At 41.7% G+C, this 14,597-nt stretch overlaps 1 protein-coding gene across 8 annotated transcripts in view; it reads left to right on the forward strand.

The window, feature by feature from the left end:
* MCM10 (minichromosome maintenance 10 replication initiation factor) overlaps positions 1-14,597 on the forward strand; it is a 52,437-nt gene that overhangs the window by 16,679 nt on the left and 21,161 nt on the right. For 6 of the 8 annotated variants that reach the window (XM_069547491.1, XM_069547492.1, XM_069547490.1 and 3 more), the window contains exons 10-20: positions 694-893; positions 2,391-2,491; positions 3,083-3,193; positions 3,280-3,397; positions 5,183-5,411; positions 6,318-6,459; positions 7,418-7,536; positions 9,063-9,176; positions 11,197-11,342; positions 13,240-13,282; positions 13,369-13,468. In XM_069547491.1, the coding sequence (XP_069403592.1) occupies positions 694-893; positions 2,391-2,491; positions 3,083-3,193; positions 3,280-3,397; positions 5,183-5,411; positions 6,318-6,459; positions 7,418-7,536; positions 9,063-9,176; positions 11,197-11,342; positions 13,240-13,282; positions 13,369-13,452 (1,407 nt within the window). In that variant the 3' untranslated portion in view covers positions 13,453-13,468. Of the gene's footprint in view, positions 1-693; positions 894-2,390; positions 2,492-3,082; positions 3,194-3,279; positions 3,398-5,182; positions 5,412-6,317; positions 6,460-7,417; positions 7,537-9,062; positions 9,177-11,196; positions 11,343-13,239; positions 13,283-13,368; positions 13,944-14,597 lie in introns of those variants that run through there. The other 2 variants (XM_069547485.1, XM_069547484.1) reach the window with 1 other exon arrangement.

Genomic DNA, 14,597 nt, shown 5'->3' on the forward strand with positions numbered 1-14,597 from the left:
AATTAAGTAACCATTTCCCTGATGACCTATAATCTGTTTTCTGTCTCTGTGGATATATGCCATAAAAGGAATCATACAACATGGGACCTTTGTGTCTAACTTCTTTCATTTGGCATAACATTTTGAAGCTTCATCCTAGAAACTGACTTTATTTCCGTTGTAGAAAGAGGACAACGGCAGTTTGAAAAGTGCCACTTTTTCTTGTACCCAAATAGTGTGTTCAGAATTTAGTCCCCTTAAATTTTTTCTCTTAATTTCTGTTGAGTATAGTTGATTTATAGTGTTGTGTTAGTTTCTGGTATACAACAAAGTGAATTAGTTATGTATATACTTACACCTGCTCTTTCTTAGATTCCTTTCCCATATAGGCCATTACAGAGTACTGAATAGAGTCCCCTGTACTATAGAGCAGGTCTTTATTAGTTATGTATTTTATATATAATAGTGTGTGTGTATGAATCCCAATCTTCCAATTTATCACCCCCAACTCCACCCCCTTACCTAGAGGATGAACTTCTAAGTTGCTTCTTAGCTGTGGATAGAGAATGATCTCAGAAGTTAGGCGGGAGGGTTTTGCCTACAGAATAGCTCTCTGTGAGGCTGGGAGAAAGGAGTTGTAAAGGAGTTGCGTCCATTAACATTGTCCCCGGCCTATTGTCCTAATGTTGATACAGCTGCTCTTTCTCTTCACAGAATGACTGTGAGTACTGTCAGTATCACATCCAGGCCCAGTACAAGAGGCTTAGCGCCAGGCGAGCTGACTTGCAGTCCACCTTCTCTGGAGGCCGCATTCCAAAGAAATTTGCTCGCAAAGGCATCAGCCTGAAAGAACGGCTGTGTCAGGATGGTTTTTACTACGGAGGCGTTTCTTCAGCCTCATATGCAGCCTCAATGTAAGACATTCTCAGAGCTTCTTTGAGGGCTGGGGTCTTCATTTAAGAGTAAACCCAGGACTTCTCTGGTGGTTCAGTGGTTAGGACCCCATGCTTCCATTGCAGAGGGTGTGCGTTGCATCCCTGATGGGGGAAGTTCTGCATGCTGTGCTGTGTGGCCAAAAAGGAAAAAACAAAAAGTAAGCCCAGTGGTTGTACATTTTTGTCCCAGTCCTAGAAGGTTTGTGCAGGTTTTATCTTTTATAACAAGCTGCCTAAAACAATGGAGCAGAGGAGAAGAGACCCAAAACAAGGTTGCTTCATTCCTGGGGAGAGAAGAAAACACACTTAGAAGGAGGAGAAACTGAGTCGGGCTCTCCTGATCTTTAACAGGGAGCCCACACTTCCTCTTTGGCTTCTAATGTGAATAGTCCAACTTGTCAGGACTGATTGGCCACTGAAAGTGTTCATCATAGTGTTGACATCCTTGAAATCATTTCCATTGTGAGCGTGAGGTTGTAGATCTTAGGGAACCCACAATGAATTTAGTGAATGAATATGCAGAGAAACCTCACAGGGAAGGGGGATACTGCTGAAGCTGGCGCTCCTGGGGATCTCAGCCTCTCCCTAGAGTCCCTGAGTAGGTGACTGATGGCCTGTCACCTGACTCTATAAAATACATTTGAGGCAGGGATTTGGCTCAAGCGAGCTATAGTTGGTCCAAGAATAAAACAGATTTTGTCCTCAATCCAAGAGACATTGGGCTAGAGGACTCTCACCTCTATTTTGTAATATCAAGAACATTTTTAAGGTTTAAAATAATGTCTGTATTTTAGCAAATTGCAAAAGGCAATGCACATAACATTATTTTTTTAAACATGTACAGTTTAGCCAAAAGAAGACAATAAAAACCATCTATAATCCCACCATCTAGATAACTGTTAGTTTTGGTATATATGGTTTGGGGGGACATTTCCCATAAGTATAAATTTTTAAGAGTATAAAATGAGGTCACAGTATGCCTATAATTTACAATGTTCTTCTTTCCCATAAAAATAATGAATTTTTCTTTGTGGAATATTCACTTAACGGCATTATTTTAAGTGGCTACAGTATTCTTTCACATGGCTCTGATAATTTAAATAATTCCCTATGGATAAACATTTATAGTATTTCTAACTTTGAACAATACAAAGCTTCCATTAATATCCTAAATTTTTGCATAGGTCTTAATGTAAATCCTAGACTTCTTGATAAGTCCTACTCTTGATCAAAGTGTTGGCATATTTTGATTTCTTTTGCCAATTTACTTTTCCAGAATGGCCTTCAAGCAAGTTTGTAGGTTGCCTGTCTTAGGTCTGTGACATAATGCACACACCAGTTAGGGGTAGGACCATGGTATTAACTACAGTCTACTTAAAAGGAGCTTTGAGAAACATTGACATTTTGTAACGACTACTTTTCTGCCTTCTTTACCTCAGAGCATTGACTTTCAGTGGTTTTCATTTTCCTTTTCAGTGCAGCTGCTGTTGCTCCTAAAAAGAAGATTCAAACCACTCTAACTAACCTGGTGGTTAAGGGCACAGACTTGATTCTTCAGGAAACTCAACAAAAACTAGGTAATTTTGTTTCTTTCTTCATCTTAAATTTGTAGGCTTCAGGATTGAAAACAGTTAGTTCCTAACTCTAAATTATACTGAGTGACATCACCTAAAGTAAAAGAACCAAGCTTCGTTGGCAGCATCTTACGCAATAACATATTAGCGGTGTCTTAGGTTTTTAAAACGTCTTGATGTATCTGGGTCTAACTCTTAGTGTCTGGCACTAGAATCAGTATTGTCAACTTCTGTCTTTCACTAAAACAGGTACAGGTCAGAGAATGCCACCTCTGCTCTGTCCTTGGGGCTCTGTTTATAACAGCGGTCAAAGTCTAGCATGGACCCTTTCCCGTAGTGTACAATCCAGAAATAGTGTGTAAAATGACCCCTCAGATAATGGTATTTTAATCATTTTTCAAAGTAAGATATTTGTCTTACCTTTATAGTCCTACTGGTCTGATATTAGAGGTTAAGGATTCTCTTTTCTCTTGATATTCCATCTACTTCATTTTACAAATGAAAAAAATATGAAAGCAGAGTTTAAAAAGGAATAAGATACATGACAGAAAATAGACTGAATTTTGAATCCTCTGAACCTGATATATATTTCAGGAATACCCCAGAAGAGCTTGTCTTGTTCTGAGGAATTCAGGGAATTGATGGACTTGCCTACATCTGGAGCCAGAAACTTGAAACATCATTTAGCCAAAGCCAAGTCATCAGGTAGAGTCAGCCTGCACCTGCTCTAGCGTCCACACCTGAGACCCTGCCCCTCTCAGAACTTCCTCAGCCTGTGGCTTATGTTTTAGGGATCGTGGGGAGCCCGAAACCTGCTTTCAAGTCTATCTCAGCATCAGCGCTCTTGAAGCAACAGAAGCAGCATATGTTAGAGATGCGGAAAAAGAAGTCAGAAGAAATACAGAAACGGTAGGAGTCACAGGTTTAATATTCCCCGTTTAGATTGCTCATCTCATGAATTCTGGGGCTGTTCTAATAGATTTCAGAAATGTAACTTTGGATTTGAGGTGATTGGCCACCTTTTCAGCTTTGAAAGTTTTTAAAAAATAATTTTAGCATAACTTTTAAAGTTATAAAGCATTTAAAGGTAAGTATTTCTGACTGATGCTAGTGAATCCTGAGACCAGGTACTACAGGCTGTAGTAATGAATGTCACTGTAGAAAAGAGAAAGTAATGACATGCAAAGACAGTTTTGTGAAAAAGGAAAGTAGACTGTGGCCAGTTTGCCACCTGTTTCTCAGTTTTGTCAGTTAGGTTTTTTAATTATAGTCTGAGCCAGTGCATGGCTTCTGCATTTGTTCAGGTCAGTGATAAAATTGAGGCACTGAGAATAGTCATTTGAGAAACAAAATCAAGTGGAAATGGGTATGGAAAGTAAATGAATCAAAGATTCTTGAACTCAAGTTATTCAAATGGTAGTAAAAGCTACGGTCTGCAGGTACCCAGTGTACACTGGCCACCATGCTTTACACTGTACACGTGTCACACTGGTCCTTATCATAATCTGTGAAGTGTTATCCTTGTTTTGTGACTAATGTAACTGAAGACCAGAGAGCTAGTAGATGTTGGAGCCAAGTTTAAACTCACACCTACCTGTTCTACTTCAGTGTTGAACCATTGCTGTCCCAGACCTGGGCTCTTGCAGGGTATGTGGTTCCATAGGGGGTAAAAGGCTATTACGAGTCAAGAACAGATGCTTTGGAAAAATAGGGGAACAGATTTGGCCTCAGGTGGATTAGTTTGAGGTCCTGGTAGGCTATCTATAGAAGTATTCGTCAGGGGCCTACAGATGACATGAGTGTATATGTATATACATGGACATATGTGGACCTTGTGGGGAGTGGAAAGTACCTGTCAGTTTAATGGCATTACAGTTTAAAGTTTTTCAAAGTTTTCCTGGCCAAACATAACTTATCTTTGGACAGCATCTGGTAGGCAGTTTGCAGACTCATCCTGGAACTTACAGGAGTGAGGATAATATGGTCGTGAAAAGAAGACTGGCTCAGGATTACCTGGTACTAGTCCTCAGCCTGTCACTTAATGGGCAGTGGGGTCTTGGGCCTCAGTTTCTTCATCTCTACAATGAGAGGTTTGGACAAATGATTTCTGACCTTTGTTATTTTTACATGGCCCTTGAAGCCACATATGAAGGGATGGGGAGATTCAAGGAAGAGGAGATATCTTATACAACAAAAATTAACACAACGTTGTAAAACTACTGTACTAGAAAAATAAAATATCATAAAATTTTTTTAAAAGCCCATATATAATCAGTGTGAATTATATTAATAGCACCCTTCTTTTATGATTTCCAAATGTATTGTGCGTGTTACCTCATCCTAGTAGAATAAACAAAATACACAGATTCAGTGAGTTCCTGAAGCATCTCAGCTAACCAGAGGGCACAGCTCACTTTCAGGGCTGAAGATGCTCCATATACCGACCCCACTAGAAAGCCAGTTGATAATCAGTTCTAAATTGGTGAAACAATTAGCATTTATTCAGTGAAAAGTCAGTTAACTGAAGAATTATTGAGGTTAGTTTTGTTTTTACTATGCGCTAATCTGAATAACCAAGGATGGAAAATTATTTTACTGACGACTACTTATCAGCTGGTGGCCTGTCTGTGGTCTCCCAGTCTGTGTGTTTTGTGCTTGTGTGCGTAGTTTGTGACTGCCTTTTTCTTTATAAAGCTTTCTGCAAAGCTCCAGTGAAATCAAGAGCCCAGCTGTGCCATCCTCTTCTCAGCAGCCCCCTTGTCAATCTCCACCAATGGGGGCTGAATTCCCCAAGATGAAAGGAACCCCAGCCACGCAGATGCCCAAACTTGGAAGAGGCATCTCAGAAGGAGATGATGTCCTCTTTTTTGATGAGTCACCACCACCAAGACCAAAACTGAGTGCCTTAGCAGAAGCCAAAAAGGTAACTGGCATCTGTTTTCTTCACCACTTGGACTTGTATTCTGTGAGACATAGCTGGTGCTTCAAACTTAATATACCCGTAACCAGAAAGACAGTTACCTCATACCTATTTATTGATCATGATAATTAGAGTCAAAGGAATTTTAAATGATAATTGGTATCAACAGTGCCATTAATTTAATCCAAGAAAACTAGCCACTGTCTCTACATTATTTCTTGTCAGGCTGCAGGAGATAACATGGAAGAAATCTTATGTAGAAGCCCCGTCTGTAGACAGCTAGAAGCTAAATTGCTCTGATTGAAGTGGCAGTTGGGGGTGGTCAGAACCTCTCCTCTTCCTGAGTCACGGAGCCCCCAACTTGAACCTGTCTTCTCTGTGCTAGTTAGCAGCTAGAATCACATGAAGAGCAAAGGCTAGCTGCAAGGCAAAGCCACACCTTCAGTAATAATAATAGCAATCACACACCTGTGTTACTATTATTCTGTGTCTGATATTTGTGCATACGTGCTATTTACTGTGTATAAGTACATGCTTGGCTTGCATTATCTTATTTTATTCTTACAACTACAACCCTAAAAGATATGGTTGTCATCTTCATTTTACAAATGTAGAAACTGAAGCTGAACAATTAAGTCAGGTTATAAACTAGTAAGTGGCAGACTTGGAATTCTTTTTTCTGTTCGAAACAAACTGAGATTTGGTTTGCTAACTTACAGACCTGTTTTCCCTTCTTTGAAGTTTTAATGATTGTGTTAATAATGCCAAGTAAAATGAAGATATATTTTGCTAATGTATGTTTGAGAACTGCAAGAATTCGCTGGTTAATTCATTGGAAAGGGATACAGAGCTACAGATGCCTATCTTATCATTTAGATTTTTATCTCCCTCTCTTTTCTGTTTTCCTAGTTAGCTGCTATAACCAAATTAAAGTCAAAAGGCCAGATTCTTACAAAAACAGACCCAAATAGCATTAAGAAGCTAAAGGAACCCCAGGATGTCCTGGAAGTGAAGGAACGTGTAGAAAAGAACAGCACATTTTCTCCTCAAGGTACTCCAAATGGGAAGCTGTCCAGTGGGAAAAGACGCTGCTTACAGAGGAAACGTTCCAAAACATAATCAGCCTGAAGGCTGAAAGACTGAAAGTGAAAGTCGCTCAGTCATGTCTGACTCTTTGCGCCCCCATGGACTATACAGGCCATGGAATTCTCAAGGCCAAAATACTGGAGTGGGTAGCCTTTCCCTTCTTTAGGATATCTTCCCAATCCAGGGATTGAACCCAGGTCTCCCGCATTGCAGGCAGATTCTTTACCAGCTGAGCCACAAGGGAAGCCCAATACTGGAGTGGGTAGCCTATTCCTTCAGCAGATCTTCCAACCCAGGAATTGAATCGGGGTCTCCCGCCTTGCAGGCAGATTCTTTACCAACTGAGCTATCAGGGAAGCCCTCGACATCAAAAGTCATTCTTTTTCTTCCACTTTTCCTCTATGGAGAGGACCTAAGTAGAATTTCTGCAACTGGAACTGATTGTTTTTTATAATCACGTTGAATTAAAATGAAATTATGTACAGTTTAAAATCTTGAGATTACTCATTGTATCTTTGCACCTATATATTAGTATAAAGATTTACTTTGCTTTAAAGGAGCAGACCTTGTTTTAAATGGCCCTATTTTAATTTTTAAAACTGAAGCTGACAATTGTCACTTTAACCTTAATTTGTAGATAGGAATTTTGTTGTTGTTACCTCTTTTCATAATTGGCCCTTATTTTAAGGTGAAAAAGAGATTTTAATTTAGTGATCAAACCTGCCATCCCCTCCCTCCATTCTAGTTTGTACTTCTCAGTTCACTTCTTCTAAGAGCCTCCCTTTGTTGGTACCAGGGGAGGTAAATTCAATTTGAAGGGCCTTATGGCGGGAAACACAGAGCTGGGGGAAGCTGAGTTGGTGAGACACACTGACTTTCTGCGGTTCCTCTGTGACAGCTCACACTTTTTCATTCTGCTCTAGCTGAGGATGAATTGGAGCCTGCCAAGAAAAAAAGAAGAGAGCAACTTGCCTACCTGGAATCTGAGGAATTTCAGACAATTCTAAAAGCAAAATCGAGGCACACAGGAATCTTAAAAGAGGTAAGAAAGAGCCCAGAAGGTCACAGGTAACAGAGCTATCCTCTGACTCTGGTGCTCTGTTATGGGACTCAGAATTTGTTCCTGTAACCTCAGCTGAAACATTAGTTGTATGTTGGTTTGTTTGAATTTATTTTGAAGAACAGGAATATTGCTAATAGATTTTAGCTTTGCCTTTGCTACTTTGAAGAGTATCATTCAACATTATTTAAATTGACTTTGGTATTAAAGTGTTTCAGTCCATATTTTATAATAACGTAATATTGTATAAAAATATCAAGTTACTGTGTTGTACAAGATATCAAAGCACAGTTGTCCCTCCATAACCATAGGACTTGTCCGGTTGCACTTTAGGAACAGTCAGTGTATATTAAAACCATGCACGAGTGTCGTAGCTGCTACTGCTAAGTCACTTCAGTCGTGTCTGACTCTGTGTGACCCCATAGACGGCAGCCCACCAGCCCCCCCCGTCCCTGGGATTCTCCAGGCAAGAACAATGGAGTGGGTTGCCATTTCCTTCTCCAATGCATGAAAGTGAAAAGTGAAAGTGAAGTCGCTCAGTTGCATCTGACTCTTAGCGACCCCATGGACTGCAGCCTACCAGGCTCCTCCATCCATGGGATTTTCCAGGCAAGAGTACTGGAGTGGGATGCCATTGCCTTCTCCAAGTGTCATAGGGTTGTATATAAATAAAGCTATTAGGTTCAAAAGTTATAATAGGTTTTCCATCAACATGGATGCCCTGTAGAACATTCAGAACAATCCTTTCATGTATACTGTTCCATGCACTGCAAAACGTGTAGTGTTTGTGGTCCCTGTCAGTAGTAGGGGTAGTGGTCACTGAGATAACAGAAAAAGTGTTACAGCAGATTTTTTAAATGTCCCTTATTTAGTGCCAGCATGCCAAATGATCTACCTTTCTTTTGGTTAATAAAGGACTAAGGAGACAATTAAATATTTTTCTACTGGACTCAAGATTTAGGAGAGAAGCTCAAGCAGACCCTGAAAGACTATAGAGCCAAGTTCCCTGGCACTTTATGCCTTGTTCAGCTGTGCTGACTTGAACTGTGACCACATTCTGTCATGAATAGCTCTCTGCCCTCATACATACACATTGTTCCAGACAAGCAGGAATTGCTCCTTCCAAGTGCTTGGTCTGGGGAATAGAATCAAACAGATGGGGTACCATCACTGAGGAGGCATCCAGTACCTCCCATAAACTAGTCTGTGTTGGAACATTGGTAACGGAAACATTACCCTTCTGGGTCACACTTGAGCTCATGACACTGCTAATCACGTCAGTAGTTTAAGTTTGTGTTTAGTGTCTTACACATCACCAGATGCTTTCATGCCTTCTATTTGTCCATTAAGGGCTTATTTCTACTTACCATCTTTTGGGTTGCAGTTCACTGAACCATACGTTCATACAGTTAGCTTGTTTCTTCAGGTCTGCTTTGATTATTATTAAACAACTGCCTGAGTCTGTATCAGATTTGGTTCAAGGTCTCCTGGGTGTCATGTCACTCCAGGCTGAGGCTGAGCTGCAGGAACGCTATTTTGAGCCTCTGGTGAAAAAAGAACAAATGGAAGAAAAGATGAGAAACACCCGGGAAGTAAAATGTCGAGTTGTGACATGCAAGACGGTGAGTGCAGGAGATGGCTCTCCCTGTGGCCTATCTGTGGGCTCGGTGACCTTGCAGGGTGTGGAGACTCGGCGGGGTGTGGGGCCATGTTTTGTGACCGGAGTCCTGCCTGGGTTTAGGGTCGTTTAATTAGGCAGGACCCCAGTGTTCTCTGCTCCTCAAGTTTTTTTGGTTTGTTTTTGGCTGTGCTGGGTCTTCGTTGCTGCGTGGGCTCTTCTGTAGTTGCAGCCATTGGGAGCACTGCTGTCTAGTTACAGTTTGGCTTCTCATTACAGTGGCTTCTTTTGTTGCGGAACACAGGCTCTAGGGAGCATGGGACCCAGTCATTGCGGCTTGTGGGCTCCAGAGCACGGGCTCAGGCGTTGTGGCGCATGGACTCAGTGTCTCTGTGGCATGTGGGACCTTCCTGGCCCAGGGATTGTACCCAGCTCTTGCAGGTAGATTCTTTACACTGAGCCACCAGGGAAGCTACCCTTCTCAATTTTTAACATGTCCTCAATCCTTAGTTTCCAGTCCCTGGGGCCTTAATTGAAAAATTTGACTTGGCATCAGATGTGATCAACTACTTTTATTCCCTTCTGCTCAGGGCCTAACGTATATGTCCCCCGGAAAAGTTCTTTCTGTACATGTTTCCTGGCATTACCATTCCTTTTGAATACACCTGCATGACTAATCAGCATTGTGAGCGTGTGTAAGAGGAAGAAGAGGCTTAGCTTACAAGTACAACTTTCTTTGACTTTATTTTTAAAACCTTAGATTCTCCTTTATATTTGGGGCGGAGGCAGCACTGAACCAATTACTCCTTTGAAAAAGTGCAGTCAGTAAAGCCTTTACCTTAGAGGACAGCTTTTCCTCTGACAAGATGGCCATATTAGGACAGAGCTGGTGTATTATTCCTTTCCTGTTGCTGCTTAACAAGTGACCACCAACTGGGGGCTCAGAACAGCACAGATATATTATCTCACAGTTCTATAGGTCAGAATTTTACGTGGGTTTTGCTGGGGTGAAATCCAGGTGTCAGTAGGGTACGTTCCTTTCTAGAACTCTAGGGGAGAATCCGTGTCCTAGCCTTTTCCAGCTTCTAGAGCTTGCCTTCATACCTTGACTCCTAGCCCCTTCCTCCATCATCAAAAGCAACAGTGGGAGGTGGGGTCCTCTCAGCGCATGGCTCCAACCTCCTTTCCTCTCTCCCACTCTTGAGGATTCTTGTGAATCCTTTGGGCCCACCTGGACAATCCAGAATAATTTCCCAATCTTAAAATCAATTGATTAGCAACCTTCATTCCATCTGCAACCTGAGTTCCCCTTTGCCAATAACATAACATACTTGTGAGTTCCAGGGAATAGGGTGTACATATCATGAGAGGATTATTTTGCCTAACACAATTGGCATACCACTGTACTCTGCCCTCTTTGAGGCTGCCAAGGCCAAAAGTTGTTCATCTAGACTCAGTGTGATTACCAGAAATTACATAGCACTGTCCTGACTCTGTTTCAACCCGCTCCTACCATTTCTTGTTCTGTCCAGTCCTTTTTAGGATCAAAATTACTTAAGATCTTTCTTGGTTTTACTGCTTATGAAATAGGAGTAATAATAAGCTTATAATCCTCTTCAGAGGCCTTGTAAGAGAAAGTGAAAAAGCAGCTCATCATCCTTCCTAAATAGGCCCCATGCCTATAACCTGTAGTCTTGTAATCAGGGACTAGAGTGAATATAAGGTAGACCAACTGAAGCTACTTAAAAATTTTCAGTCCTTCCTTCTCCTTAGCTATTGTCTTGATGTCACAGAAGATTACTGTGAACTTTACACCTGAAGTTGGGGCAAACATGAGAAAAAATGGTATTAATAGGGGAAAAGTCAAGAAATCACAGGGAACACTGCACCTGAAAGACGGTAACTCCACTAGTCACTGCCTGGTAGTGACAAGAGAACAGAAGTTCTGAGGAACAGGCCGCATGGCAGCTGGCTCCTCTCTCCTTCAGAGCTCTTGACCAGATCTTTGCTCTGGTTCTGTGCAGTGTGCCTACACCCACTTCAAGCCTCTGGAGACCTGCGTCAGCGAGCAGCATGACTACCACTGGCATGATGGTGTGAAGAGGTTTTTCAAGTGTCCCTGTGGAAACAGAACTATCTCCCTTGACAGACTCCCCCAGAAGCACTGCAGGTATGAGAATTCCTGGGGTTCTTGGTCCCATAGGCCTCCTGAACCTTTTTGCAATTCCTGGGTGATGCTGTTTCCTAGAAACTTCAGAGGGTCCTTGACCCCGAGAGGGTCAGCCTTGTTCTGTGCCTCCTTACAGCTCCTGGGTATCCCCAACTGCTCCTGGAGGGAAGGGATCCTCCCCCTTTCACGACTGTACCCCCAGTACTAAATATAGTGCCTGACACCAGGTCATCAGAAATGTTTGTTGACTAAATGGAGCTTGGGTGGTAGGTTGTATGATGTTGAGTCTTTGGAACTTGAAGCAATTTTGCTATCGCTTTTAGTCTTCCCGAGAATGTTTCACCAGCATTTCCTCACTACTTTTTGTTGTTGTTCACTTATTTCATTTGGGTTGTTGTTTATTTCCTGGAGCCCAGACTTCGCTCTCATGTCAAGTTTCTCCACGGCTGATTTGGAATGAGGGTGGGGGTGGAGGAACCCAAAGCCCGTGCTGGTTCATCCCCTTGTCAGAGCTGGTTTGTGCATTTTTTTTAACAATTGAGATTAGAATTGTTTAAAGTACCTATTCATATATTGATACTTGACTTCTCTCCAAAATATTGTAACAGCAAGAGCTTGTGTAAAACAACAGAGTATCAGAGAAATGTGATCATTAAGGATAAGCAGTAAGTGCAACTCAAATGAAAGAATATGATGCTTTTCGGCCCCCAGGTGGCACTGTTACTTTGTTAAGAACTTGTGCTTTCTCTGGTCTCTTTCTTGTCAATTCTTGATCTAGAGCAGAAATGGGCAAACTTTTTCTGTAAAAGGCCAAGTGGTAAATATATTAGGCTTTGCCAGCCCTGTTTCACCACTACTCAAACATGCTGTGCCAGTCATAGGTGATACTCAAATAGACATGGCTGTGTTTTATGGTAGGCTGGAGTTGGCCCATGTGTTATAATTGTCTGACAGTGAGTTGTGTGTAATATCATCATTGATCTGGTAGTAGGCTGTGAAAGTTCTCTCAGTAGATATTAAACAGGTCTGTAGCTGGGGAAGGTGATGGAGAGGCTCCGGGCTAAGTCCTTTGCAGCTTATGCTCAGAGTAGGGTCTGAGGAAGATGGGGAGAAAGGATGAACCTGATGGGTTGGCCCTATGCCCAAGACCCTCTCAGATCCAAGGCTCCTGGAAGCCACAGTCCCATGACTTTACTGTATTTCATTTGTTTCTCTCTCCCCAGTGTAACATTGCTAGAAAATAAGCTTTCCCCATAGTATCCCCCTGCCTTCTCAGGGTTGGACGCAACTACCATGTTAAACAATGAGAATGAGTCTCTAGGCCCTTTGACTAAAGAGAGTAAAAAATCTCTGGACCAGGAAAAGATTTTCTTCCTGTTGTGTTGCTTTGGTCTCAAACTTAACAGTGACCTTTCAGTGGAAAAGTTACTGTCTTCCCTGTTCTCACTACTGAAAACGGGGAAGCATTGTTTAAACCTGAAGGAAAAGTAATCCTCTCTTACCACAACCGTTGAGTTCCAAAAAAGGAGAACGGAACAAGCCATGGGCTTCTTGTCACTGTAGGCTGGCTTTTTCAATCTGAGGGTCATCCCAGTGACCTTCACTGGAAACCAAGCTCACTCTCCTCGCCTGTAGAGTGTATAGCCCTATGCAGCCCTACCATTTGAAATTCCTTTTCTGAAGTACCTGGCTTTTGACACACTTCAAAACAGTTGCTCAGATCACTGACGTGTGTATTTTCAGTAGCAGTAGAATGTAAACTGGAATATGAATCTCACCTTAGTGAGCTTCTGCTTAAATGAGGCGAATCTCCCCCAAAGTGCAGGGAGCACTATTATCTTCATGTATGTGGACCTGTAACCTCATCACTGAGTCAATCCCATCTTTTCTATTTCAGTAATTGTGGCCTCTTCAAATGGGAACGGGACGGAATGTTAAAGGTATGTCATCTGTAAGGTGATAGATTTTAGTGACCCATGCAAATACTGTTAACCCATTTCTTATTAAACTGTTTCTGTTTTTCTAGGAAAAGACAGGTCCAAAGATAGGAGGAGAAACCTTGTTACCAAGAGGAGAAGAACATGCCAAATTTCTGAATAGCCTTAAATAGCCCTGACTTCAAACAGGTACCCACAGCATACATTTCCCCTTGTGGTTCTGGAAAAGCAAAGTTTTGGCTCTGAATTGCCCATGTTCCTGATTGACACAGTCGAATACTGTTAAGCCTACAACTTTGCATTGGTTTAACATCAAATTTAACATGACCTTTAAGAGGAAAATCGAGATACCAAAAGGTAGATAAAGAGTTGTGTTTCTCTGTCTCTTGGGTTATAGAGTATATGATATTGCTTCTTAATCACAGTAAGGTTCTGTTATGTGGACAGCCAGAGACAAAAGAATGAATTTAGCTCAGGTAACCTGCCTAACTTCTGTGGTTCAGTTTCCTCATCAGTAAAATGAGGAAGGTTGGACTAAATGATCTTGAAATGTGCACTCAAAACTCTAAAGTTAATATAACATCTTGCCATTTAGAAAATTAAGACCATCACCCTTGATATAGTCTCACTATATTAATATTAAAACCCAACTTCCTTCTGTTGATTCTGCTGTTACCTCCATTTTTTGTTCTTGGAAATCAAGTCACTGACCCATGTTGCATTTCAGTTCATATCTATATGGTTCTTTGTGCCCTTACATTATTGTGGAGCTCTGTAATAGAAATACCTAAAATTTCATCATTTAAAAATATGGTTCTGTTTACATATGGCTTAAAGAAACTGAAACCTCTAACCAAAACAACTGTAAAACTAGAGAAACCATGATACCCAATTGTAAAACAGAAACATCTCACAAGGAGAATCCTGTGGAGTTTCCGATTTACAGATGTTGTTTATTAGACACACTAATAATTTTAGATCCGGGATCACTGAGACGTGTGGTTACACTCAAGTTGGGCCCTTCTGCTCACTGGTTCTGGGACTGTGGCTGAGGTGCCTGTCCTCAGTTTCCCCATCAGCAAAATGAGGGTAATGATGTCTTGGTGGCATGGACTCTTAGGAGATGGTGTATGTGTGCAGGAGCACAGTAGGTGTGACTTTTGTCATCAGTGAGAGAAATGGAGCTTCCCAGGTAAGAGCACAGAGGCCTGAGAAGTTGTGGGCGCCTGGACAGAAGGATGATGGTGGAGGTGGACAGTGGTGGATGACCTCAAAGGAACAGACATATTGTGCTGGAGAGGGAGTCCAGGGTCATGCT

The sequence above is a fragment of the Ovis canadensis genome, chromosome 13 (genome assembly GCF_042477335.2).
Source record: "Ovis canadensis isolate MfBH-ARS-UI-01 breed Bighorn chromosome 13, ARS-UI_OviCan_v2, whole genome shotgun sequence".
In the NCBI taxonomy this organism is placed as follows: Eukaryota; Metazoa; Chordata; class Mammalia; order Artiodactyla; family Bovidae; genus Ovis; species Ovis canadensis.